Source organism: Pseudorca crassidens, chromosome 10 (assembly GCF_039906515.1).
Source record: "Pseudorca crassidens isolate mPseCra1 chromosome 10, mPseCra1.hap1, whole genome shotgun sequence".
In the NCBI taxonomy this organism is placed as follows: Eukaryota; Metazoa; Chordata; class Mammalia; order Artiodactyla; family Delphinidae; genus Pseudorca; species Pseudorca crassidens.
Window position 1 is genome coordinate 50,781,832 of NC_090305.1, and position 27,811 is coordinate 50,809,642.

At 35.9% G+C, this 27,811-nt stretch overlaps 1 protein-coding gene and 1 pseudogene across 8 annotated transcripts in view; both read left to right on the forward strand.

Annotated features, from left to right (window-relative positions):
• ZCWPW2 (zinc finger CW-type and PWWP domain containing 2) overlaps nt 1–27,811 on the forward strand; it is a 139,330-nt gene that overhangs the window by 24,230 nt on the left and 87,289 nt on the right. The window contains exon 1 of one of the 8 annotated variants that reach the window (XR_010946894.1): nt 22,379–23,382. The exons of 3 other annotated variants lie outside the window; for them this stretch is intronic. Coding sequence is in view for 4 of the 5 variants with exons in the window: in XM_067753557.1 (XP_067609658.1) it covers nt 23,369–23,382 (14 nt within the window). In the remaining variant the exon portion in view is untranslated. Of the gene's footprint in view, nt 1–22,378; nt 23,383–27,811 lie in introns of those variants that run through there. 4 more of the 8 variants (XM_067753557.1, XM_067753556.1, XM_067753554.1 and 1 more) reach the window with 4 other exon arrangements.
• LOC137232909 (SIN3-HDAC complex-associated factor pseudogene) lies at nt 2,049–2,826 on the forward strand (annotated as a pseudogene).

A 27,811-nucleotide genomic window follows, 5' to 3' on the forward strand; every position in this document is an offset into this window, starting at 1 on the left:
ATGCAAGAAAACTGTCTCAAAAATTTTTTTCTTCAATAATGTATCTAGTCAAACTACAAGTAAATGCTTTTGTTGACATTTTTTGTGCTTTCTTTTCTGGAATTCAGCCACTTTTACTTTAGTCATGTCAAGTTAAAAGCTGCAAGCCTTTTTTGTGTGTCACATTTTCTTTTGACTTACCAGAAATAACTTATATTAAAAATATTAGTTCTTAATTGTTGCAGTTCATTATACAGTAGTAGATTATTGTTGCTGTAGACTTTGAAATAACACCTGTCTTGTTTTAAGAAAAAGTTATAGTTTTGAACATAGAGACTATTCAATTCTTATAGAACAATATTTAGAATAGTTATAAACTTATATAACACTAATTATGGCCATTAGTAATTATAAGAATGCCAGTTAAATCATATCTAAAATTGTAAAGAGGTATTAAAAATTGCATATTGTATTATTATTTTATATATTAATCTTCCTATTTCTGTTAACTTGCCATATTATGAACATATTAACAGGATACATATTCTAATAATACATTACCTATGATGTTAAGTATTTAAAGTTAAGACTCACAAACATTAAATAGTCACAATACTAGTAAACTTTAGTCTAATTAATTTTTTTATTAATCAAACTATTTTAAAATTTGTATCTTTAATGCCGGGTTCAGATAATTGTATAATATACATGATAAATATATTTCAAGTATATTCTGCATGTAATAGCAGAAGACTCCCTGATAGTTTGGCATTGTGATGGCATTATACAGAATATTGGAAACTACAGCACAGGAAGTATAATAAAAGGAAGGTGAACAGTTCTGTTTTCGCCACAAGAGGCTTAAATTTGTATATGTTAGCATTGACCTAGCCTGTGAGCTAAGCTCAAATCTTTGTGTTTGTGTGCTTATGATTGATCCTAGATGAAAACAGTAATTGAATGCATGGAAATATTTCCTATCTGGGGTCATTTGCTAAGGTGGGGAGGCAGAAGAGTGTGTTTTCAAGACAGAAATTGTCTGGGTGAGTGGGAAAGTAAACGTAAAGGGAACTGTGGTAGGATTATGGAGAAGTGTTGAGTATCCTTTTGAGGTTTGTCATCATAGAATTTAAAATCAAATCAGTCTGCCTTGATACCAAAACCAGACATAAAAAGAAAAAATAATAGACCATTATCTTTTATAAATATAGACACAAAAACCCTCCACAAAATACTAGCAAACCGAATCCAGCAGCATATAAAAAACATTATACATAATGACTAAAGAAATTTGTCCTAGGAATTTAAAGTTAGTTTAACATCTGAAAATTAATTAATGTAGTATATCAATACAATAAAGAAAACCACATGATCATTTCAATAGATGCAGAAAAAGCATTTGACAAAATCCAACACATTTTCCTGATTTAAAAAGAAATTCAACAAACTAGGAATAGAAGGGAACTTCCTCAGTCTGAAAGGACACCTACACGAAACTCACAGATAATACCATACTTAATGATGTAAGAATGAGAGTGTTTCCCTTAAAAATAAGAAACAAAACAAGAATGTCCACTCTTCCCAGTTGTATTCAACATTGTACTGAAGGTTCTAACAAGGGCAGTTAGGCAAGAAAGTGAAATTGAAAGTATTTAGATTGGAAATGGAAAAGTAAAAATATCTCTTGTTTGCAGATGACATGATTTTGTAAATAGAAAATCCTAAGGAATCCAGTAAAAAACTATTAGATGAAGATGAAGCCATACGTTTAATCTTTATTTCCTTATCCTATACATCCCACCAAGTGTCCAGAATGCATTTAGATACTAAACATTCTTCAGCGCCTTGTAATGCCAGAATCCACAACCATGGATTCTGCCCCTTCCTCGCTTTTGAAGCTCTGCTGTGTGCTACTTCTTTGTTAGAAGCAAAACCAAAAACTCTCATGGAGAACCAGCTGCAGAAGACAGTCTCCCTAGATAAGGCAGTTGAAGAGGGAGGGCCTGGATGTGCGGTCGGGAATGTCATGGTGTACACGCCACACCTCAGGAATGTTAACTGAGGATGGAATGGCGGCTTTTGGAAGACTATTTCTAGAAGAAAAGATGTTGACTTTTACAAGCCAAAGATGTACTGAAGTATAGAAGGCTGCCGTATTTGCAGAGCTAGGTTCTTCGGTTCTCACTTTAATGACGGTAAATGCTGAAAGGACTTCTAGAGCTGCTTGCAGTTCCAGGAGACTCCTTCAGAGCACTTCTGCAATGGGTGAGTGCTACTTGTGAAAAGACAGGAAAAGCTGCCAGCAGGATAGAAAACAAACAAACTAGAGTCACGTGGTAGGTGAAAGGGCATTCCCCAGTCTAGACTCTATCTTGAAGCCAAAGAAAGTGGAAACTGTATTGGAAAGGGATAAAGAAGCCACCAGCTCAGTAAACTGCAGGAAGAACCTCAGTCTCTCGACTCCGATGCCCACAGCCCCACATCAAGCACTTCTCCAGCCCTTCCTTTTCGTGCTGTTACCACTCAAGATGACAGCTCTGATATGGATATGGCTTCTGGTTTTGGCAAGACAGCTGTCTTTCCCATTCAATCTCACGTGTGGGAAAAGGCAGAAAATATGTTGTGGATTTATCTCTAAAGGCATTTGGGGGAAGTCCTCCTTAACGCCCATCTGTTTAAGCCTTACTGCAACAATAAGAAAGCAGCATCTGAGAAGCTGGAGGAGCAGGGCCAGAGCCTCCACCCATTTCCACTGAGGGGTGATGACTGAGGCTTATAGAGAAGGGGAACAAAAATCTATTTAAATTTTGGAAAGACAGAAGGGGCTGTATTCGTTTTCTAGAGCTGCCATAACAAAGTACTACAGACTAAGTGCCTTAAACAACAGAAACTTATTTTCTCACAGTTCTGGAAGCTAGAAGTCTGAAATCAAGGTGTTGGCAGGGTTGGTTCCTTCTTGAGATCCTGGAGGTCAGGTTCTGTTCCTTGGTTTCTAAGTGTTTGTCTTCTCCCTCTGTCTTCACATTGTCTTCCCTCTGTGCTTGTCTGTGTCCAAATTTCCTCTTGTGATAAGGACAGCATTCCGACTGGATGAAGACCCACCCTAATGACTTCATTTTAATTTAATTACCTCGTTAAAGACCCTGTCTCTAAATACAGTTTTATTCTGAGGTACTGGAGTTTAGGACTTCAACATGTAAATTGGGGGTCGGGGGAGACAATTTAGCCCCTAACAGTTCCAATCCTGTTTTTGATTTGGATATTTGCTATTCTGCCAAAAGACAATTTCTAGGATGGTCCTGAATTGGTTCTTCTTTTCTCCATTTCCACAAGCTCTAAAGCCAGTATCGAGTTTACTAAAAGAGAAAAAAGTATACATAATATTTAAGATAATGAGTATTTCATAGGAAGCTGAATGCTGCTATAAAGTGCTCTTAAAAGTCTTTAAATCCGCTTCTAATGAATGAAATTAGGGAAATTTCAGGGGACAGAGATAGGGTTAATTATGTCGTTTTATCTTTCTATATTGAGAAGCAGTGGTTGAGGCATCTTTCAAAGATGATTGTTTTCCCTCATAATAATAAACTTGTAATAATTTCTTAGGCTTGTCACTAGAAGTATTTGTTAACAATTTTGAATTCAGGTTTTGCCAAGGTTCTGATCACTCAGACTTTTACCACTGAAATATTAATCAAGCCACACTAAGCTTTCTAGTGTAAATACCTTGAATGAGAATGTAATAAATATACAGAGAGGAGACTTGCGTCCTGTGTCACCTCCCTCTGTGTTACTATTTGATAGGGTGTTTAATTTATATGAGACTTCTAAAGCAGGAAGAAGAAAGAGGAGAAGAGAAGAAAGCTCTGAAGAGGAGAAGAAAGCTCCTCTTTTGGGAAAACCCACATCTTTTAAGATAAAGGATCCTGTATGAATAGTACCAAAGCATTATCACCTAGTAGCTAAGGAATTCTATTGAAATGTTTCACTATATGAAAAAATAAAATGTGCATGTCTTCAAGATGGCACAAAATACAGGTTACTGCCTCTTGGGGTACATTTCTTAGAGGGCTTACTAAATATGTAATTAGTTGACTTTTGTTAGTATTGTATGACTGATGACTTCACTGAGAACCTGCACAATTCAGGCATAGCTCTGGATTCAGTTGACTTTGTGAAGTATTTACCCATGCAGAGTGGGCATTTGGCTTGTTTTAACCTATTAGGATTTTATTTTCATTTTATATTAAAGAAATTCTATTAGAAGAAAAGAGGTATGTATTAATCCTGAGTGGGCTGGTTTGGGGATGGCTTCTTTTAGTGAGGCTTTCTAAACATTGAGATTAGAAATTAGGTAATTAGTGAATCCTGAAAGTCTAGCTCTTCAATTCTAAAATCTTCATTTAAAGCCTCTCATTTCAGCTTTTCTAAAAGTACAAGGAAAAAAGGTCTCCAGACTTCTTCTGATGAGGGAAGAACATTTTGCCTACCTTATAAAAATGGGACTCAGTGCTTAAATTTAAAACTAGATTTAAAAATTAGTACAAATAACAAGCAGTGAGCCATTTTTATGGGTATACTATAATTTTATAATTATTAATCTAAAATTAAAATTCTATACTTCGTCCTTTTGAAAAAACCTACATACTACAGTACACACAAACTACATGGTGAAGTTGGGTGGGTGCTCCCGTAACCTTGAGATATAGTATAGGAATCTTAGCCATTATCTACTCTCTCTTGAGTAATATTTGAGTTTTATTTTGTATATTTTGGCTGGTCTTGGTATTGGTAGAATATACTCTAATGTGGATCATCTCTGTTTCTGTATTTGTTTGTTACTAGACCCAACCACGGTCTTCTTTTCCCCTTTCTACCTCTCTTGACTTGTGGAATGTACTATATATGGTCATACAATTTGTAATCATATATTAGAAATCACAAATCTGTTTTGTGCTTTTTATGTTGTTAGATACTGATACTCAGACTTTTACTAGGATATTAAATGCATTTAGTCTTATTATAAAATTTTAAAAACAATATAAACAGAAAAGCACCCTTGAGGCTTCCCAGTTTTCATGAAGCTCTTCTACCAGGTACATTCACTTCATACTGTATGTATTCTGAATATTAATCCCTATGTCTATGTATTGAAAATATTTCATCCTTGTCTTTTTCTTGCCTTTCAACTTATTTTATGGTTTTAACTTTTTTTTAGTTTTAGTTACACAGAACATTTAATTTCAACATGTTCAAGATTATCAATCTTTTATGACTTTTTTGTATTTTATATACAAATGCATTTTTACTTCAATGCTATATATGTTGTTTGATACTTTTTTACCTTAGTGTTTAGTCAGTCTGGAATTTATTTTTATAAATGGTGCTGGGTGGAGATTGAACTTTATTTTTTGTTGTAAAAATCATGAGTGACTGTTAAATTTCTCACATGCTTTTGGGATCATCTTAAATATTAAGATGATCATAATGGTTTTCCTTCTCTAATCTGTAATGTGACATGTCATTGCAAACAATGCAAGTGGCCAAGCAGCCCACATATCAGACTTGCTGGAGCAATGTTTACTAGAGAACGCTCACATGGATAGAGTCAGTAACTTAATGGTGAACCTCCATTGCCTCATTCCACTCTGAAGCAGAGCATAGCACAATCTATTCAGGCCATCGGGCAAATGCCATTAGAGGGCCCTTGACCATTCAACTATGGAGCTTTTAATGAATAATTAGAGAAGCACCATGATTTCCCCTCGCATGATCAGGGACCAGACTATAGTAGTAATAAGATGTGGCAGAACTTTGATTCTAGCACTGTCCTGACAGCATGGCATTCAAGGTTGAAGGGAAATCTAAGACTGTTGGTTACAGTTGTAAGATGCTGCAAGTTAGCCGTAGGATTGCCATGCCTAACTCACAGTGGGCCACACCAGTGTATACGACTGGGTTAGCACCATCCCCTTCCCTGGCATGAAGGGGGTTAGGGGTGGCACTGGGGTCCACGTACTGTGGTTTACCAGTATTGATTGCCTTAGGCTCTGGGCCATTGCCAGTTTCATGGAGCTTTGAAAGATGCCACATTTTGGGGACGCCAGCTTGGAGGGGACCAGTGTTAGACTAATTAACTCTGACTTCTCATTGTCTGTTTGGCCATGATCCATTTTTCTCTTAATATTCCAGCACATCTGATTTACTTTACAGATCTGATCTGCTTTAGCTAGGATTTTAAAAATCTACTTTCCTAAATGAGATTAAGATAGACTTTTCTTTTATTATACTCCCCCTATCTGACTTTAAAATTTCCTTTTATGTTAAATATGTACAAGGTATCCTCTAGGAACTTTTAAATTTTTCTATAGTTCTACAGTTGTGTTTCTAATATGATTTATTTCTGAATTTTCTCCTTTTAAAGACCCAGCTTTGGTTTTATTGATTGTTATGGAGTGAATGTTTGTGTGCCCCCCAAACTCATATGTTGAAGCCCCAGTCTCCAGTGTGGCTATATTTGGAGATGGGGTCTCTAAGGAAATAGTTAAGGTTAAATGAGGTCATAAAAGTAGGGACCTGATCTGATAGGATTAGTGACTTTATAGAAGAGCCACTAGAAAGCTCTTTCTCTTTCTCTCACTCTCTCTAGTTCTCTGCTCATGCACCAAGGAAAGGCTATGTGAGAGAGAACATAGTGAGAAGATAGCCGTCTACAATCCAGAAAGAGGGCTCTCACCAGGTCAGCCAGAACCTTGATCTTGGACTTCCAACCTCCAAAACCATGAGAAAATAAATTTTTGTTCTGCTCTTTAAGACTGTTGTTTAAGCCACCCAGTTTATCGGTTGTTTGTTTGTTTGTTTGTTTTAATGGCAGTCCACGATGATCAACTCGATTGCTTATTTATGTGTTAGATTTCCACTTGCTTGTTTCCTAGCTTATTTGTTTCTCTTACACATCATTTTTATTTGTTTATTTATTTATTTTATTTGTGGCTGTGTTGGGTCTTCATTGCTGCCCGCGGGCTTTCTCTAGTTGCGGCAAGCGGGGGCTACTCTTCGTTGCGGTGCGCGGGCTTCTCATTGTGGTGGCTTCTCTCATTGCGGAGCATGGGCTCTAGACGCGTGGGCTTCAGTAGTTGTGGGTCTAGAGCGCAGGCTGAGTAGTTGTGGCTTAGTTCTCCGCAGCATGTGGGATCTTCCCAGACCAGGGCTCAAGCCTATGTCCCTTGCACTGGCATGCGGATTCTTAACTGCTGTGCCACCAGGGAAGTCCCTTACACATCATTTTTAAAGAATGGGCTGCATTCTTTGAAAAACCCTTGGCTCAATCTTATAGTTCATTTATTTTTATTTTGACCATTTTGATAGTGTATCAATTGATTTTTTAAAATTTCAGTGGTCAAAATTTAAATTTCCATGATATTCTGTTGATTCTTTTAAGAAATGAATATCCTTTCATATCTTTCTGAAGTTAGTGGATATTCTAAAATGCCATCCTATTTAATTTATTAAACTTGTGTTTTATAGGTAATGAATTTTTCCTTTTATTAGGTTTGTTTCCTCTCTCTCATTATTGGATTTTGTCTTTGATTATTGTGATTGAGTGCTCACCTGTGTACTTGAGATTGTTTATGAATTCTGTTTGCTTTAGCTTTTCTCCAAATATGGAAGGAAGAGTGGTTAAGACAAAGCTCCTGGATGGGGTGAGCCAGTGGCTTCTTCTGGGTAGTGAGAACTCTCTATTTTTCCTGGGTGTTGCTAGCCTCCTGAAGCTTCTGTTTTACCCCTTCACCCCAGGATTAGCTATCTCCGCTCTACCTGACGATAGACATGTCTGTTGCTTAAAGCCTGGCCCAAAGAGAGGTGACCCTGTATGCTTTACTTTAGTACTCCAGCCAGTCACTCTCTTAGTTTTCCGAGACCCCTCATGCATTCATTATCTTAGAACAGCCTTGGACCAGCTACCATCTTTGTGGGAGTTTTTTTTCTGTGGGTGTTTGGGGCTGTGGCTTCCTTCTCTTCATTCCCATATATTTTCTTTCATGAAAGGCTTCCTCATAGTTTCTGGAGGCCTGGGGGTACTGCTTGCTTTTTTTTTTTTAATTACATCTTTTAGGATATATACTCTTCTGTAATTTCCTGGCACCTGGGGTGGCACGAGAAGACTCTGGCATGTATTCAGTCTTCCATCTTGAACCAGTCTCCAAGATAGCTACATTTTAAAAACCATTTTATTTTTATTTAATTTCAGACTCATAGAAAATTTTCAAGAATATAAGAAAGAATTTCCAGTTGTGTTACACCCAGATTTCCCAAATATTCTCAATGTTAACATTTGAAAATAATGATTTGGGAATATGTATTCAATATATATTTGGAAATATATATTGAATCATTTAAGAGTAAGTTGTGGTGATATTACTGAAAATGGCACTAAAGCAGTGATTAAACTGGAAAAAACTGTTAGAAATAACTTTTTTGGATCTCTGGAATCTAATTTTGGAGTCTGATAAAAACTTGACAACACCCAGAAGAGTGCTTACTAAAGAAAGCAGCTGCTAAATTTCAGTAAGTGAGTTATGTGATGTTTTTACTTTCCCACATGTTAGGGTAATTCTGGAGGAACAGAACCAACAGGATGTGTGTGTGTGTGTACAGAGAGAGAGAGAAAGGAGATTTATTTTAAGGAGCTGGCTCATATGATTGTTGTATCTTAATAAGTCCAAAATCTGATGGGGTAGGCCAGCAGGCTGGAGACTCAGGGGAGAGTTGCATTTCAAGTCCAAAGGCAGTTCTGCTGGCAAAATTCCTTCTTGCTTGGGGGAGGTCAGTTTTTTTCTATTAAGGTCTTTGATTAGATGAGACTCATCCACATTGTGAAGGATAATCTGCTTTACTCAAAGCCCATCAATTTAAATGTTAATCTCATTTAAAAAACACTCCTTAACAGCAACATCCAGAATAATATTTGACCAAATATCTAGGTACCCTGACCCAGCCAAGCTGACACATAAAGCTAACGATGGTTAGTTTTAACACCCAGCTACTATCCCCCGTTCCCAGATCACAGATGCCATAGGAATGGCAGCTTGCATGTGCAGTGTGTTGGTGCCAGAGGGGCTGACCACACACAGCAAAGAATACAATCTTTACAAAGAGTAAGTTGCAGACTCGATCTCTCTCTACCACTTCATACTTCAGTATACCAGTTGATACTTCAGTATGCTATTTCCAAAAACAAGGAATTATTTTTATTATTACATGACTATAATGTAGTTATCCAAATCAGCAATTTACTTTGATGAAATACTGTTACTATATGGATGCATTTTAAAGGCTCTCGTTACATATTTCAAAATTTCCTTCCCAAAGTTTTCTACCAGTTTACACTTTTGTCAGTAGTATATGAGAATTTCAAATAATTCTTTACCATCTTAAAATTGTAGACTTAAATAGTTTTCAACTTTGCTAGATTGATATATAGTGTCTTCAGATTCATCCCAGTAGAACTCCTATCTTTTTTTGCTATTATAGATCTTAACTTCCTTCTCTGTATTTTGGGTTTTCTTCATGTAATCTTCCTAAGAATGAAAAAAAAAATTTACAACTCTGGAAGTATTGGGGGCACTTCCAAACTTGACTGTCCCTAGCACAGAAGCCCTTTTGTTACTATCACTGTTCTTTATTACATATGCTAATTTAAAAAATTTATCTTTGTAACCTCCCTATAAAATAATAATTTTACAGATAAAATTATAAGAGATTAAATGTCTTTCCCAAAGTTATACAAGTAGTAATTGGTAGATTCTGGACTCCTTTTAGACTGCCTGACTTCAGAGCTGATAACATTATATTGGGCTGCTTAGGTGGGAAGGACAGTGAAACACTCTATGCACATTTGCCAAAGGGAATTCATATCTGTCATATTTAATTGTCTTAAAGATAGTGACCAAAGCATCTTTCATGAAAGATGATGGAAGATATCAGACTGAAGACTCCAGATGGGAATTGAAAGTGATGAAGAGTGTTGGATGTTAATGATGGACAAGAAATACAGCTTTTAGACTAATATGATTGCTAAGTTAAGGGAGATTGTATGTGATCTGAAGACAGAATAAACACTGAAAACCAGCACATACTGCAGAGCTAATAAGGTTTAACCAATCTTCAGAGCTGACAAGACGTAACACAAATGTGATGAAAGTGTGGCTGGTGAAATTTGGACTCTGATACATGGCTAAAAAGAATATAGCAGAGGAGCTGATAATCCAGTAAAGAGGAGTAGAGGACTTCCGACGAAGAACAGTCAGAATGGAAAAATCAAGAAATATGAAAGCAGGACAAATTTTTGGAGATCATCTAGCCGTACTCTCTTTACCTTAAAGATAAGAACACTGAGGCCCTCTTGAAATTGTAGAGCTAGGAAGTTGCATAGTCAAGATTAGAAACTACATTTTTGACTCTTAAGTCCTGATCTTTTTCTACTGTCTCTTGAATATTATGAAATTTTAATCCATAATATTAAAATTATCTTATTTTCACTTCAAATTCTTTTTGGAAGTAGGCAGGTTCAGTGTTGTAGTCATTCAATTATTGGTTACAAGTGAGATATTTTCTAGAAATGGGAATGATGAAAATTGAAATTTTAATGGTGAAACACCCCAACTCTGAAGATAGTGATGCAGATACTATTACTTTTCACAAACCAAAAAGAGCTGCATCATCTGGGTTAGTCTATGGTTAAAAATATATGCACTTCCTGTAACAACAATGTTGGAGAACAAAAGAAAAATGGCAAGTTTTTTTGTTTGAAGGAACAGTCATTATTTTTCTCATTCACATACAATAAAAACAATTTCTATTATAAGTAGCCATTTGTCTTCATTCCTATTCTGTATTTATTTATTCACACTGTCTTATTAAATTCTGAGATTATTCAGAACTCCTTGGATATGTTGTAATTTTACCATCTGGGATACATCAGTCATAAAGTACATATACATTGTAATAAGTGATGCTTCATAAGAATTCACATTGGCTATACTCCATCTTTAAGACCTTTGTTCTGTTGAACAATGGAACTGTGTAATATTTCAGTTCAAGAAGAATTTATCTTATTTTCTAAGTTTTTTCAGACTGCTATAACATTCTAAAATAACATTCATGAAATACAGAAATCTTTGGAGAATTTATGTAAAATCCATATTTTCTTTAGCTCATGAATTTCACTTTAATGCTACAAATATCTATAATAATTATACTATATTAAGTTATTTAGAACTGTTTAGTGGGATTCTACAGACCTTGGTGTTCTCTTTAATAAATTCCATTTAAGTAGTAATGCATTGTAATGTATTGTTATAGATAAAAAATGGCTCACTAACCCCTTTCCCATCCGTTAGTATATTTAACCAGTTCCAGATGCTCCACAGACACATAGAAGAAATTGAGGAAAATTAGGGAAGTGATATGAATGATTCCTGCATGTAAAGTACTATTTAGGCATTTGGGGATCAACAGAGAACCATGTTTCCATCATCAACTCATTTATTGCTGGAGATTCAAAAAAAGTATCTCTGTCCTCAGAGAGGTTACAGTCTAGTGGTGGGAATTAGGCAGTAAAATTCATTATATTATGTCACAATGTTGTAAATACCAGAAGTTGAGAGGACATGAACGTCAAGCAGGGAGAAATTGCAGCTGGTTGAGGATATCCAGGAAGACTTCTTGAAAGACATGGTATCTGAAGTGGGTCTTGAAAGTAGGTAATTTATAGGTTATGATAGAGTAAGGAGAATAACAGCAGCAAAGGTATAGAGACAGAATACATTGGATATGTTTGGGAAATATCAAATGACGTAAGTTGATGCTGTTTGGAAGATGAAGAGAAGAAAGTAATGCTAGCAACCATTTAATGAGCACCTACTACATGCTGTGCTTCTTGCCACATACCCTGCATGCATTGTTTTATTGAGCCTTCAGAACACTCTGAGATGGTGCTAGTATTATTCCTACTTTCCAGATGAAAAGATATTAAATGATTTGCCCAAGATGATACAGCTATTAAGTTGATGTTCTTAGATCTTAATCTAGGTCTGACTGGTAATAAAATCTGTACTCTTAACTACTTCACTATAGAGTTACATTGTGGAGAATTCAAAAACAAAGTGGGGAATTTATTTCCAATTATGTTAGCAATGTCAAACTATTTTTTTAGCAAGAGGACCAATTATTGGGAGTTTATAAGATTAATCTGTTATCAATGAGTTGAAAGAATATGGGGAGAGAGAAAGTAGACAGACTGGTTAGTAGGCTGTTTATAGCAGTCTAAATGAACTGATGAGGAACTGAGCTGGGTTGGTAGCAATAAGATTGGAAAGGTAGGAACACAACACAGAAACCTTTTTAGTTTTGTAACTTGTAACAAAATGACAACCATTTAAATGGAGGGGATGAGGAAGTAGGCAGTGTCAAAGTTGACCCTGGGTGAAATTTGAGTCTAGGTAACAGTATTGGGGAAGAGAAACTGTTTTGAAGGAAAAGAGAACCCAATTTGGCCCAAGTTCACTGTGCTTGAGTAAATCCAGGTGTCAAAATTATTTGAAATGTAGGTGATTGTGAGACTTGAGATGGAGTTCAAGGATGAGAGATGGAGATTTGGCAGCTATTTGCATGGAAGAGAGGGTCGCAGCTATTTGAAGTCCCCAAGGAAGAGAATGTAAAAAGAGAAGTTTGAAGACAGAACCTTGGAAAGGCCTACATTCAGGGACCAGGGAGAGAAAGAGCAACCAGTAAAGGAATCAGTAGTGGTTAGATGTTTAAGAATAAGCCTTTGGATTAGGTGATTAGAAAATCTTTGGTCTCCTTTAAGAGAAACATTTGGTAAAAACCAGATGGTCAGGCATTTAAGAATTGAATAGATGCCTAGGGTTTCTTGTACCCAGTTTATACTCTGACTTTCTATTTCTAAAACTCTAGAATTTTTGTCTAGAGGAATAGACCCATATTTCATATTGCCCATTTAGCAGACTCGCAAGTATTTTAAACTCAAGACCAAAAAGAACATATTATTTCTGTTCCCCAAACCCCAAGCTTGCTCTGTATTTATGTCCCCTACTTTGTTATTAACTCCACTGTTCTCTCATTTGCCCAGAATGGAAATCTGCCACCATCTCCCCTTACCACTAAGAACCTTCCCCTCTCGTTCAAAACCAACATGTGTTTGATTGATTATTGCTATAGACTGAATGTTTGTGTCCCCCTAAATATGATGGTATTAGGAGGTGGAGCCTTTGGGAGATGATTATGTAGTGAGGGCAGAGCTCTCATGAATGGAATTAATACACTTATAAGAGAGAGCCCAGAAAGTACCTTGCCCCTTCCTCCAAATGAGGTTACCACAAAAAGGCGGCCATCTGTGAACGAGCACGTGGGTTCTTACCAGACACCAAATATGTCAGTGTCTTGATCTTGGACTTCCCAGCCTCCAGACCTGTGAGAAATAAATTTCTGTTGTTTATAAGTCACCTTGTTTATATGTCACCTGGTCTGGTATTTTTGTTATAGCAGCCCAAACAGACAAAGATAGAAATTGGTACTGGGAAGTGAGGATTCTGCTGTAATAAATATCTAAAAATGTGGAAGTGGCTTTGGAACTGGGTGATGGGTAGAGGCTGGAAGAGTCTTGAGCTTCATGCTAGAAAAAGCCTACATTGCCACGAATGGATGGACCTTTAAGGGCAATTCTGATGAGAGGCTAGAAAGAAAAGGCGAGAACTGTAGAAAAGCTTCAGTTTTCTTGGAGAATAGCTAAGTAATCTTGAACAGAATTTTGGTAGAAATGTGGATGCAAAGGGGGCATTCTGATAAGGTCTCATATGGAAATGAGGAACATGTTATTGAACAATGGAGAAAAGGTGATCCTTGTTATAAAGTGACAAAAACTTGGCTGATTTGTGTTCATGTCTAATGTTTCGTGGAAGGTAGAACTTGTAATGAAAGTGGATATTTGGCTGAGGAAATATCTAAGCAAAGTTTTGAAGGTACAGCTTAGCCTCTCTTGCCTAAGTAAAGTAAGTTTTCTTGACTTATCTCCATTGCCCAGTGGAGCTGTGGGTTGGAGCCGCCCTCATGACCCCAGGCCAGTAAAGCCCAGCTGAGCCACAGGCACCTGACTAACCTGTGAGAGCTACTGTGTGGGCTGCTCAAAGCCAAGGGGTAAGGCCACCTATAGCCTAGGAGACCCAACCCCTACCTGGCAAAACTGGGGGGGTGGAACCCAAGCCCCAGTGGGTCTGGAAGGGGTCCATAGCCCATTGTGCCTAGAGGGCAGAGCACAGAGCCAAAGAAGGTTATTATCCAGCATTAATGTTTAGACTTGCTCGGGACCTGTCACTCCTTTCTTTCTTATTTCTCGCTTTGGAGGGGGAATGAGTATCCTATGCCTGTCCCACCATTGTAGTTTGGAAGCACAGAACACATTTGATTTCAGAGGTTCACAGCTGGAGAGGAATTTGCCTCAGGATAAATCCTGCCTTCAGTCTCACTCATATCTGATTTAGGTGATATTTAGATGAGACTTTGGACTTCAGCTTTTTGAGTTGATATTGGAAGGAGTTAAGACATTTGGGAGTTGTTGGGAATGGAATAAATATATTTTTCATGTGAGAGGAACATGAATTGTGGGAGGCCAGAGATGGAATGCTGTAGACTGAATCTTTGTGTCCCCTCAAATTCTTACTGAAACCTAACACCCGGTGTGATGGCATTAAGAGGTAGAGCCGTTGGGTGGTGATTAAATCATAAAGTCAGAGCCTTTATGAATGGGATTAGTATCCTTATAAAAGAGGTTCTAGAGTGGTAGTACTCTTATTATCTCCAGAGAAGTGGTTAACTAATTTGTGAAGTAAAAAGTGGTAGTGCTGTCTGAAAATTGAGTGCCTATAACCATTCATAATTATTGCATTAAATGAATGAATAAATAAACTAATGTGTAGCCTGAACTTTTGGCTGTATGATTTTGAATAAACATTCAATGTTTTCTATTTTCCAAATGTAATTTTTAAATTTTCTTCTGAATTCTCTAGTTTAATATGTTAGCTAAGTTATGAAATAAAAAATTAAAAACAGATGTTGAGTAAAGCAAGTTTACTTAGCACAGCTTTGCTTTTGTCAATATCTTTATAAACTGAAGTGTGGACTACTTAGGCATGATTTTATAGGGACCCCCCCTTAAAGATTCTAGCACTCTCCTGACCACATTCTCTTTCTCCTCTTCATTTGCACATTTTGGATGTGGCAGTAATTTTGAAAACCAACCAAGTGTTGGAGAAAAGGTAAAAGAAATAATGAGAATCTGGTTTGAAAAGAATAAGTATTTTATAATCTGTATTATAAATTCTATTAGCCTGGATAAACTGTGTCAAATCTAAAATACCAAGAGGTTTAAGTTCGATACAATTGAAAATGAGTATCACTATTTAAGTAATAATGACATTTTCTTGGTGTTAATTTATCTTCTCAGTATTATCCACTGTGAGACCTAACTTCCTAAGAAAATCTGAAAACTTTATCTACCATTTAAAAGTAATCTTTTAATCCCCTTAACATTTTATAATAGACTATCATAATGGATTTTCCTAAGCTTTCCATTGATGCAGGTGCCAGTGAACTTAGAGTGCTTTCTCTGATGGTTCCAAGATGGACAGAATCCTAGGCAGTTGAGTAACAGATAGTAATGCTTTGCTTTCTTTTATATCTCTTCTACTTTATTTGTATTATTAGTATTCTCTTCAATATGATGTTTCTTCGTAGAAATATTTTAAAGTGACTTCATTTTGTGAGGAATAGTTAATCTATATAATATAATCCATAAACTTAACTAGTTAAATATAACTTCAATATGGTAAAAATAAACGGATAAATGAAGGGCACCTCTGTGAAACTCTCTGCATTGTTGTACCTCCCACCTTTTGCGCAGGAGGCCTCATGTCCCATTTAGGACATATGACCTACTTATATGTGGTCTGAGTGAGGATTCTTGTGTCATTTGATATTAAATACTAATAAGGCCTATTTTTCTTATTAAATAATAAATATAAATAGAAGGTTCTTGAATGAACATGTAATGGATAATTTCACTATTTGTAGAACTGTACCCCAACTCCTTACCCTCAGCTTAGTTGTCCCCAATACCTGCCTTGGACTTTAAATCTCCCTCATCTCTCTTTATATTTGAGTTTTGGCCAGTGGCCAACATATCTCCTCCTACTACTACATTGTTTGCAGCTCACAGTGGGGGCTCATGGAGGATGGATGATGGTGTGATAGTGTTCTGGAACATAAAACTAGAGGAAAGCCTTTACAAAGATAACTTTAATTTCTTCCATTTTTGGTGACCAGATCTATGTTTCAGTTTTGTGAAAGTCAGAAGATAAAGATGTCTGCTATTAGTACTGTTGTTTTTCAGTTTTGTCAGAGTCACAAGGTAAAGATGTTTGCTATTAGTACTATTGTTTAATATTTTCCTGGAGCTAATTAAAAGTAAAGAAAACAAGATACAGAGGACATCAGCAAGATAGCAGAATATGAGGCTTCTGACTTTTCTGCCTCCCACAGATGCACTGAATGAACAGCTACACGCAAATCAATTCCTTTGGAGAGAAATACAGAAACTAATTGAGGGACTTCCCTGGTGGCACAGTGGTTAAGAATCTGCCTGCCAATGCAGGGGACACAGGTTTGAGCTCTGGTCCGGGAAGATCCCACAGGTTGCGGAGCAACTAAGCCCACACGCCAGCACTACTGAGTCTGTGCTCTAGAGCCCACGAACCACAACTACCAAGCCCGCGTGCCACAACTACTGAAGCCTGCATGCCTAGAGCCTGTGCTCCACAACAAGAGAAGCCACCGCAATGAGAAACCCGCACACTGCAGCGAAGAGTAGCCTCCACTTGACGCAACTAGAGAAAGCATGTGCGCAGCAACAAAGACCCAATGCAGCCAAAAATAAATAAATAAAATAAATTTTTTAAAAAAAGAAACTAATTGAGTTACTCTATACATTGGGTGACAGAGAAAATACCTACATTGAAACGAGTAGGAAAGCTAAGATACATTCATGCTGTAAACCTTCTTGCAATCAGGAGGGAACCCTCAACTACCAGCTTCTCCCTGAGGAGTAGAGGGTTTGGACCACATGGCTAGCTCCTCAACTTTTGTGGCTGCTACCTAAGGAACTGGCTCCCAAATTACCTAGCTCTGAGAGTCAGTGGGGATCAGCATTTGTGAGTCCCCCAGGACCACATTAAACAAACAGATGGTTTTAAACAGAAGTGTAAGTACTCACCATGGCTATACCCCTGGGCTCAACAGAGGGAACAGGATAAAGCACAAGGTTATTAGTTTCTCCCTGATACTCTCAGTGTGAGTTTGACTGCATACTTTTCTAGTTGCTGCCCAAGGATTGAGAGTTTCTAATCAGCTTGTGTCTGGAAGCTGATTGTGCTCCTCCAGGAGCCTGAAAGTGCTGTGGGCACTTCCCTCCCCGTCTCTGCCCTCACTCACTCCAATGATAAAAGTGAGTGTCCAGCTTCTTCCTGGAAGGAGCTTGTCCATGCATCTAGCACCCCAACTTTTATGACTGCCACTCAAAGGACTGGCTTCCAAATCACCTAGCTTAGAGAGCCAAAAGGGCTTGGCACTCACAAGTCCCCATTCACTACAGAAAACTAGTAGGCAATTTCCAACAGATGTGTGAGCACTTCCTGCCATTGTCTCCCCAGGCTTATCACAGAGGGAGCAGGCAAAAACACAAGTCTCAGTTTTTACCTGGAAGGGATTTAAATATACACTTTTTTAGCTGCTGCCTAATGGTTCTGATTAGCCTGCATCTGGGAGCTGTTGGAGCACGTAATTAAAAGTTCTGTGGGACCCTGAATGGATGTGTGGAGACTTCCTGTGGTCTGAATTACCTGTCAGGTAATTCAAAATGCTTGTCATCAGGATGCTCACTGAGGTCAAGAGAGCAATGCATGAGCAAAGTGAGAATTTTAACTGAAAGAAGAAGTATAAAAATACTAAAAAGAAATTGTAGAGCTGAAGAATAAGTGAAGTGAAAAACTCAAAAGAGCGATTCAACAATAGACTCGATCAAACAGAAGAAAGGATCAATGAGCTTCAAGATAACTCACTGGAAGTCATCCAGTCAGAGGAGCAAAAAGCAAAAAGAACAAAAAAGAGTGAAAATATGGAGTGGGATGATATATTCAAAATTCTAAAAGAACTTATGAAAGAAAGAAAACTACCAACCAAGAATACTGTTTCTGGCAAAGCTGTCCTTCAGAATTGAAGGGGAAATAAAGATATTCTTAAACAAACAAAAGCTGAAGGAATTCATCCCCAGTAAACCTGCATTACAAGAAATGCTAAAGGAGTTCTTTAAGCTGAAGTGAAAGGATGCTGATTAGGAATATGAAAACATAAAAGTATAAAGCTCTCTGGTAAAGGTTAATATAAAGTTGTATTCAAAATACTCTAATAATGATGGTGGTGTGTAAATCACATGTAAATCTGGTGTAAAGTTTAAAAGAAAAAAGTATTAAAAATCTCTATAGCTCCAATACTTTTTTAATGGACACATAATAGAAAAAGATGGAATTGTGACATCAAAAACATAAAATGTGGGAACAGAGAGTAAATGTATGGAGATTTTGTATGTTATTGAAGTTATCAGCTTAAAATGGACTGTTATAACTATAGGATGTTTTAGGCAAGCCTCAAAGCAAAAATGTATAGTAGATATACAAAAGCTAATGAGAAAAGAAGCAAAGTGTACCACAGAAAATCATCAAATCATAAAAGATGAGAGAAAGAGAAGAAAATAGGAACAAAGGATCTACAAAACACCCAGAAAAGAATTAACAAAAGGGCAATAGTAAGTCTTTACTTGTCAAAAATTACTTTAGTTGGAAATGGACTAATTCTTTAGTTGTAGACTGAAAGTGAAGGGATGGGAAAAGATATTCCACACAAGTGGAAAGCAAAAGAGAGCAGCAATAGTTATTCTTGTATCAGACAAAATAGAATTTAAGTAAAAAAACTGTAAAAAGAGTCAAGGTTGTTATATAATGATAAAGAGGTCAGTTCATCAAGAGAATTTAACAGTTGAAAATATTTATGCACTCAATATTGGAGCATCTAAATTTATAAAGCAAATATTAACAGATTTGAAGGGAGAAATAGACAACTATACAATAATAAAAAGGGATCTCGGTAGTCCACTTTGAACAATGAATAGATCATCCAGACAGAAAATAAGGAAACACTGGACTTAAAGTATACTTTAGATGAAAAGAATCTCACAGACATATACAGAACATCCATCTAACAGCAGCAGAGTGCACAGTTCTTCTCAAATGTACATGGAACATCTTCCAGGATAGATCATATGTTAGACCACAAAACTAGTCTTAACAAATATAAGAAGATTGAAATCATATCAAGCATCTTTTCTGACAGTAATGGTATGAAACTGGAAATCAATTACAGGAGAAAAACTGGAAAATTCACAAATATGTGGAGATTAAACAACATGCTCCTGAGCAAATAGTTGGTCAAAGAAGAAATCAAAAGAGAATTCAAAAAATATCTTGAGAGAAATGAAAATGAAATGCAACATAATAAAATTATGGGATACAGCAAAAGTGATTCTAAGAGGGAAGTTTATAGTGATAAATGTCTACATTAAGAGGAAAGATCTCAAACAAACTAACTTTACCCCAGAAAAAACTAGAAAAAGGAGAACTACTAAGCCTAAATTTAGTAGAAGGAGGAAATAACACAGATCAGAGCAGAAATAAATGAGAGACTAGAAAGATAATAGAAAAGATCAATGAAACGAAGAGGTTTTTTTTTTGAAAAGGTAAACAAAATTGACAAACCTTTAACTAGACTAACAGAAAAAAAGAAAGAAGACTCAAAATCAGAAATGAAAGAGGAAATTTACACCTGATTACAACTGATGCCTCAGAAATACAAAGGATCATAAGAGACTACTGTGAACAATTATATGCCAAAAAATTGGATAACATAGAAGGTTGGAGAAATTGCTAGAAACATACAACCTTCCAAGACTGAATTGTGAAGAAATAGAAAATTTGAACAGACCAATAACAAGTAAGGTGATTGAATCAGTAATCAAAAATTCTCCCAACAAAGAAAAGTCTAGGACCAGATGGCTTTACTGATGAATTCTACCAAGCATTTAAAGAATAATTAGTGGTAATTCCTTCTCAAACTCTTTCAAAAAGCTGAAGAGGAGAGAACAATTCCAAACTCATTTTACAAGCCCAGGATTACCTGATACCAAGATCAGAAAAGAACATTACTAGAAAAGAAAACTACAGACCAATATCCCTGATGAACATATATGCAAAAATCCTCAACAAAAATACTAGCAAACTGAATCAACAGCACATTAAAAAGGATCATATACCAGGATCAAGTGGAAGTTATTCACAAGATGCATGGATGGTTTAATATAAACCATCCATTGATTTGACATTTATAGTCAAAGCAGTAAACATGATACACCATAATGAAGGGGAAAATAATCATGTTATCATCTCAATAGATGCAAGAGAAAGAATTTGACAAAAGGCAGTACACTTTGATGACAAAAGCTCTTGACAAATTGGGTATGGAAGGAATGTGGGTCAACAAAATGATAGCCATATATAACAAGCTTACAGTTAACATGCTCATTAGTGAAAACTGAAAGCTTTTCATCTAGGATCAGGAATAAGAAAACAGTAGCTTCTATCGCCACTTTTATTCAACATAGAACTGGAAGTTCTAGCCAGGGCAATTAGGCAAGGAATATAAATAAAAGCATCCATATCAGAAATGAAGAAGTAAAATTGTCTCTGCAGAATACATGATCTCATATATAGAAAACCCTGAGAATGCTATCAAAAAATTGTTAAAACTAATAAATGAACTCAGTAAAGTTGCAAGATACAAAATCAACAAACAGAAATGAGTTGCATTTCCATACATTGACTACAAACTCTCTGGAAAAGAAACTAAGAAAACAATCTAATTTACAGTTGTGTTAAAAGGAATAAAATCCTATGTAATAAATTTAACCTAGGACGTGAAAGATCTGTAAACTTAAAACTATAAAACATTGATGGAAGGAACTGAAGAAGATGTAAGTAAGTGGAAAGATATTCTATGTTCATGGATTAGAATTAATATTGTTAAAATATCCATACAAACCAAAATAATATGTAGATTCAATGCAATCCCTATGAAAATTCCAATGGCATTTTTCACAGAAATAGAAAAAATAATCCTAAAATTTGTGCAGAATCATGTGAAACTCCAAATAGCTAAGCAGTCTTGAGCAAAAAGAGCAAAGTTGGAGGCATTCTACTTCCTGATTTCAAACTATCTTACAAAACTTTAGTGATCAAAATGGTATGGTATTGACATAAAAACAGACACAGATCAATGGAACAGAATAAGGAGACCAGAAATGAACCTACATATATATGGGTCAACTAATCTTCAACAAAGGAATCAAGAATACACAATGTGGAAAGGATAGTATCTTCAGTAAATTGTCTTGGAGAACTAGATGTCCACATGCGAAAGAATGAAATTGGATCGTTAACTCATACACAAAAATCAACTCAAAATGGGTTAAAGACTTAAATGTAAGACCTGAAACTGTAAAACTTCTGGAAGAAAGCATAGAGGAAAAGTTCCTTAAGACTGATCTTGTTAATGATTTTTTTTGGATCTGACACCAAAAGCAGAGGCAACAAAAGTAAAAATAAAGAAGTAGGGCTACATCAAACTAAATTGTTTCTGCATAGCAAGGGAGACAATCAATAAAATGAAAGGCAGCCTACAGAATGGGAGAAAATATTTTTAAACATAGATCCAATAAGGGGTTAATGTCCAAAATATGTAAGGAACTCTTACAAGTAACAGCCAAAGAAAAGGTTTAAGGTAAAAATGTGAAGTTTTTCTAAAGAAAATATGTGGCCATCAGATATATGAAAAGATTCTTCACCTCACTAATCATCAGGGAAATGTAAATCAAAACCACAGTTAACTATGTATCACTTCACACCTGTTAGGATGGCTCTTATCAAAAAGTCAAAAGATAATAGATGTTGGTGAGGATGTAGATACACTGGAAACTTGTGCACTGTAGGTGGGAATGCAAAATGATGCAGCTGCTATGGGAAACAGTATGGAGGTTCTTCAAAAAATAAAAATAGAACCACCATATGATTCAGCCATCCCACTTCTGGGTATTTATCCAAGAGAACTGAAATCAGGATCTCAAAGACACATTAGTACTCCCAGGTTTATAGCAGCACTATTCACAATACCCAAGATACGGAAACAACATGTGTCCATTGATGGATGAATAGATAAAGAAAATGTATAATGGAATACTATTCAGCCTTAAATAAGAAGGAAGTTCTGCAGTATGCAACAACATGGATGAACCTGGGGGACATTATGCTAAGTGAAAGAAGCCAGTCACAGAAAGACAAATACTATATGATTCCACTTACATATGGTATCTACAGTAGTCAAATTCATAGCAACAAAGAATGGAATGGTTTCCAGGGGCAAGGGAAATGGTGAAGTGGGGAGTTATAAATTAGCAGGCATAAAGTTTTAATGAAGAAAGATAAGTAAATAATAGAGATCTGCTCTACAACATTGTACGTATAGTCAACAATACTCTATTATGCACTTCAAAAAATTGTCAAGAGGGTAGATCTCATGTTAAGTATTCTTACCACAATATAAAAAAATTAATAAAGTTTTTTCTAAAAAAAGAGTGAAAATGAACTTCCCTGGTGGTGCAATGGTTAAGAATCCACCTGCCAACACAGGGGACATGGGTTCAAGCCCTGGTTTGGGAAGATCCCACATGCTGTGGAGCAACTAAACCCATGCACCACAACTACTGAGCCTGTGCTCTAGGACCTGTGAGCCACAACTACTGAGCCCTTGTGCCACAACTACTGAAGCCCACACGCCTAGAGCCTGTGCTCCACAACAAGAGACGCCACCATTATGAGAAGCCCGTGCACTGCAACAAAGAGTAGCCCCCACTCTCTGCAACTAGAGAAAGCCTGCACACAGCAATGGAGACCCAACGCAGCCAAAAAAAAAAAAAAAAAAAGAATGAAAATGAATTAACTAAGCATCAACTCAAGAAGAGAAAGATTAGCTCAACAAAGAATGCCCTAAGAAAGTAGAAGAAAGGAAAGATTAAAGTGCAGCTATCAATTATACAGAATTCAAAAGAATAAAAGAGAAGACTCGAGCTCTGGTTGTTTAAAAAGCCCTGACAAGATAAATGAGGGGGAAAAGGTATGAACAAATTAAGAGTGAAAGAAACATAATGAGAAATATAGTAGATGCACTAGAATTCTTTTTTTTTGTATTCTCTTTTATTATTTACAAATTTGAAATTTATTACAAGAAAAATTCTAAGTTTGTTTCATGATGAATTGTAGAAAATAAGCAACAAATTTGTATTTGTGCAAAACATATAGAATGCTTCTACATGATTCATAATTTTCTATCAATTTTACTACTCATTTATGTTTTTGTTAAATAATATTTTCAATTTTTTGTTTTTTAATTATGAGAAATTTAGAGAAAAAATGAAATACCTATATACTCATTGCCTGGACTTAGCGGACATTAACATTTTATTCTATTTGCTTCTGGTTGCTTAATTTTATTAAGAACTATAGTTGATTTACAATATTTTATTAATTTTAGGTATACAACATAGTGATTCAGTATTTTTATAGATAACAGTCCTTTTAAATTACTATAAAATATTAGCTATATTCCATGTGCTGTATAATATATCCTTGTGGCTTATTTACTTTACACATAGTAGTTTGTGCCTCTTTAGAATTCTTAAATATTTGACAAAATTGGAAAATCCTCCCTTAAGCAAACTTTCCAAAAAAAGAGAACATTCTATATTTCGCTTTATGAGGCTGTTTTAATCTTAATGTCAAAAACAGACAAAGACAAACGTAGAAATGAAAGTTGTAGAGCAATCTCATCTGTAAACACATATATGAACCAATCTTAACTAATTATTAATAAACTGAATGCAACAACATATGTTAAAGAAAAGAATGTTATGATGTGAACCCAGAATGCAAATATGGTTTATCATTAATTAAATCCATTAATACAACCTATTCAATTCACATATTTAAAAAGAAAAACCTTATGTTCACCTCAGTATACAGAAAGGCCTTCGATAAAATTCAACACCACTTCAGGTTTAAAAACAACAAAAATTCTCTTCATTAACTGGTAACTAAAGGAAAACAATTTTTTGTTCCCTTTCAATGGTCTCTACCAAAAACATGCGTATATGTTTGACTTTATAGTCAAATAGTAGAATCATTCTCTTTAAAATTAGAAAAAAAATCAGGATAGTGGCTTCTATTCAATATTATACCTGTCCTAGCCAGTGTAATAAAAGAAGACATAAGGATTGGAAATAGAAAAAGAAAAAGAAAGCTATCATACACACACAAACATGAGGAAGTACACCAAATGTGAAGTGAAATGCAAAACAATGCCTTGCCCAAGGATATAGAGCTGGTGAGGAGCAGAGCCTCAGAGGAATTCACATTTCATTTGGTTCCAAAGTCTGGAGTCAACAACTTCTAATCTACTGTCTAGTGACCCACTTCAACTGTAATATAAAATGCAGTATTATTCCTCATAAATTTCCTTGCAAAAGTATTAGCCAAATTCATATATATGTGTGTGTGTGTGTATATATATATATATATATATATATCAGTAACATTTCATAATCTTCCTTTAGATTTTGTTCTTCCTGTTTTTAGATTTTTTCCACTCTTTCAATATGATAAGCAGTGCACAGTGAATATTGTTGGTCTTTGTATGTATAAGTTAGTCACTTTTAAAAAATTTTTTTAGTTTTTGTATTTTATAATTAATTTTTATTGGAGTACAGATGCTTTACAACGTTGTATTAGTTTCTACTGTATAGCAAAGTGAATCAGCTATACATATACATATATCCTCTCTTTTTTTGATTTCCTTCCCATTTAGGTCACCACAGAGCACTGAGTAGAGTTCCCTGAGCTATACAGTGTGTTCTCATCAGTTATCTATTTTATACATGGTATCAATAGTGTATATATGTCAATCCCAATCTCCCAATTCATTCCACCCCCACTTCCTCCCTTGGTGTCCATACGTTTGTTCTCTATGTCTGTGTCTCTATTTCTGTTCTGCAAATAAGATCATATATACCATTTTTCTAGATTCCATATATATGCGTTAATATACGATATTTGTTTTTCTCTTTCTGACTTAGTTCACTCTGTATGACACTCTCTAGGTCCATCCATATCTCTACAAATGACCCAATTTCATTCCTTTTTGTGGCTGAGTAATATTCCATTTTATATATGTACCACATTTTCTTTATCTATTCCTCTGTTGATGGACATTTAGGTTGCTTGCATGTCCTAGCTATTGTAAATAGTGCTGCAGTGAACACTGTGGTACATGACTTTTTGAATTATGGTTTTCTCTGGGTATATACCAATTAGTGGGATTGCTGAGTCGTATGGTAGTTCTATTTTTAGTTTTTTAAGGAACCTCCATACTGTTCTCCATAGTGGCTGTATCAATTTACATTCCCACCAGCAGCATAGGAGGGTTCTCTTTTCTCCACACCCTCTCCAGCATTTATTGTTTGTAGACTTTTTAATGATGGCCATTCTGACTGCTGCGAGATGATACCTGGTTGTAGTTTTGATTTTCATTTCTCTAATAATTAGTAATGTTGAGCATTTTTTCATGTATTTGTTGGCCATCTGTATGTCTTCTTTGGAGAAATGTCTATTAAGGTCTTCCGCCCATTATTTGATTGAGCTGCTTGTATATTTTGGAGATAATTCTTTGTCAGTTGCTTCGTTTGCAAATATTTTCTCCCATTCTGAGGGTAGTCTTTTTGTCTTGCTTATGGTTTCCTTTGCTGTGCAAAACTTAATTAGGTTACATTTGTTTATTTTTGGTTTTGTTTCATTATTCCAGGAGGTGAATCGAAGAAGATCTTGCTGCAATTTATGTCAAAGAGTGTTGTGCCTATGTTTTCCTCTAAGAGTTTTATAGTGTCCGGCCTTACATTTAGGTCTTTAATCCATTTTGAGTTTATTTTTGTGTATGGTGTTAGGGAGTGTTCTAATTTCATTCTTTAACGTGTAGCTGTCCAGTTTTCTGAGCACCACTTATTGAAGAGGCTGTTTTTTCTCCATTGTATATTCTTGCCTCCTTTGTCATAGCTTAGGTGACCATAGGTGCCTGGGTTTATCTCTGGGCTTTCTATCCTGTTCCATTGATCTATATTTCTGTTTTTGTGCCAGTACCATGCCGTCTTGATTACTGTAGCTTTGTAGTATAGTCTGAAGTCAGGGAGCCTAATTCCTCCGGCTCTGTTTTTCTTTCTCAAGATTGCTTTGGCTATTCAGGGTCTTTTGCGTTTCCATAAATATCATAAAATTTTCTGTTCTAATTCTGTGGAAAATGCCGTTGGTAATTTGATAGGGATTGCATTGAATCTGTAGATTGCTTTGGGTAGTATGGTCATTTTCACAATATTGATTCTTCCAATCCAAGAACATGGTATATCTCTCCATCTGTTTCTGTCATCTTTGATTTCTTTCATCAGCATCTTATAATTTTCTGAGTACAGGTCTTTTGCCTCCTCAGTTAGGTTTATTCCTAGGTATTTTATTCTTTTTGTTGCAGTCGTAAATAGGATTGTTTTCTTAATTTCTCTTTCTGATCTTTCATTGTTAGTGTATAGGAATGCAATAGATTTTTGTGGATTAATTTTGTATCCTGCAACTTTACTAAATTTATTGATGAGCTCTCATAGTTTTCTGGTAGCATCTTTAGGGTTTTCTATGTATAGTATCATGTCATCTGCAAACAGTGACAGTTGTACTTCTTCTTTTCCAATTTGGGGTCCTTTTATTTCTTTTTCTTTTCTGATTGCCATGGCTAGCACTTCCAAGACTGTTGAATAATAGTCATGAAAGTGGACACCCTTGTCTTGTTCCTGATTTTAGAGGAAATGCTTTCAGTTTTTCACCATTGAGAATAACGTTTGCTGTGGGTTTTCCATATGTGTCCTTTATTATGTTGATCTAGGTTCCCTCTCTGCCTACTTTCTGGAGAGTTATCATATATCAATGTTGAATTTTGTCAAAAGCTTTTTTTGCATCTATTGAGATGATCATGTGGTGTTTATTCTTCAGTTTGTTAATATGGTGTATCACATTGATTGATTTGCATATATTGAAGCATCCTTGCACCCCTGGGATAAATCCCACTTGATTGTGGTGTATAATCCTTTTAATGTGTTGTTGGATTCTGTTTGCTAGTATTTTGTTGAGGGTTTTTACGTCTATGTTTATCAGTGATATTGGCCTGCAGTTTTCCTTTTTGTGATATCTTTGTCTGGTTTTGGTAACAGGATGACGGTGGCCTCATAGAATGCGTTTGAGAGTGTTGCACCCTCTGCAATTGTTTGGAAGAGTTTGAACAGGATAGGCATTAGCTCTTCTCTAAATGATTGATAGAATTCGCCTGGAAAGCCATCTGGTCCTGGACTTTGTTTGTTGGAAGATTTTTAATTACAGTTTCAACTTCATTACTTCTGATTGGTCAGTTCATATTTTCTGTTTCTTCTTGATTCAGTGTTCAAGGTTATACTTTTCTG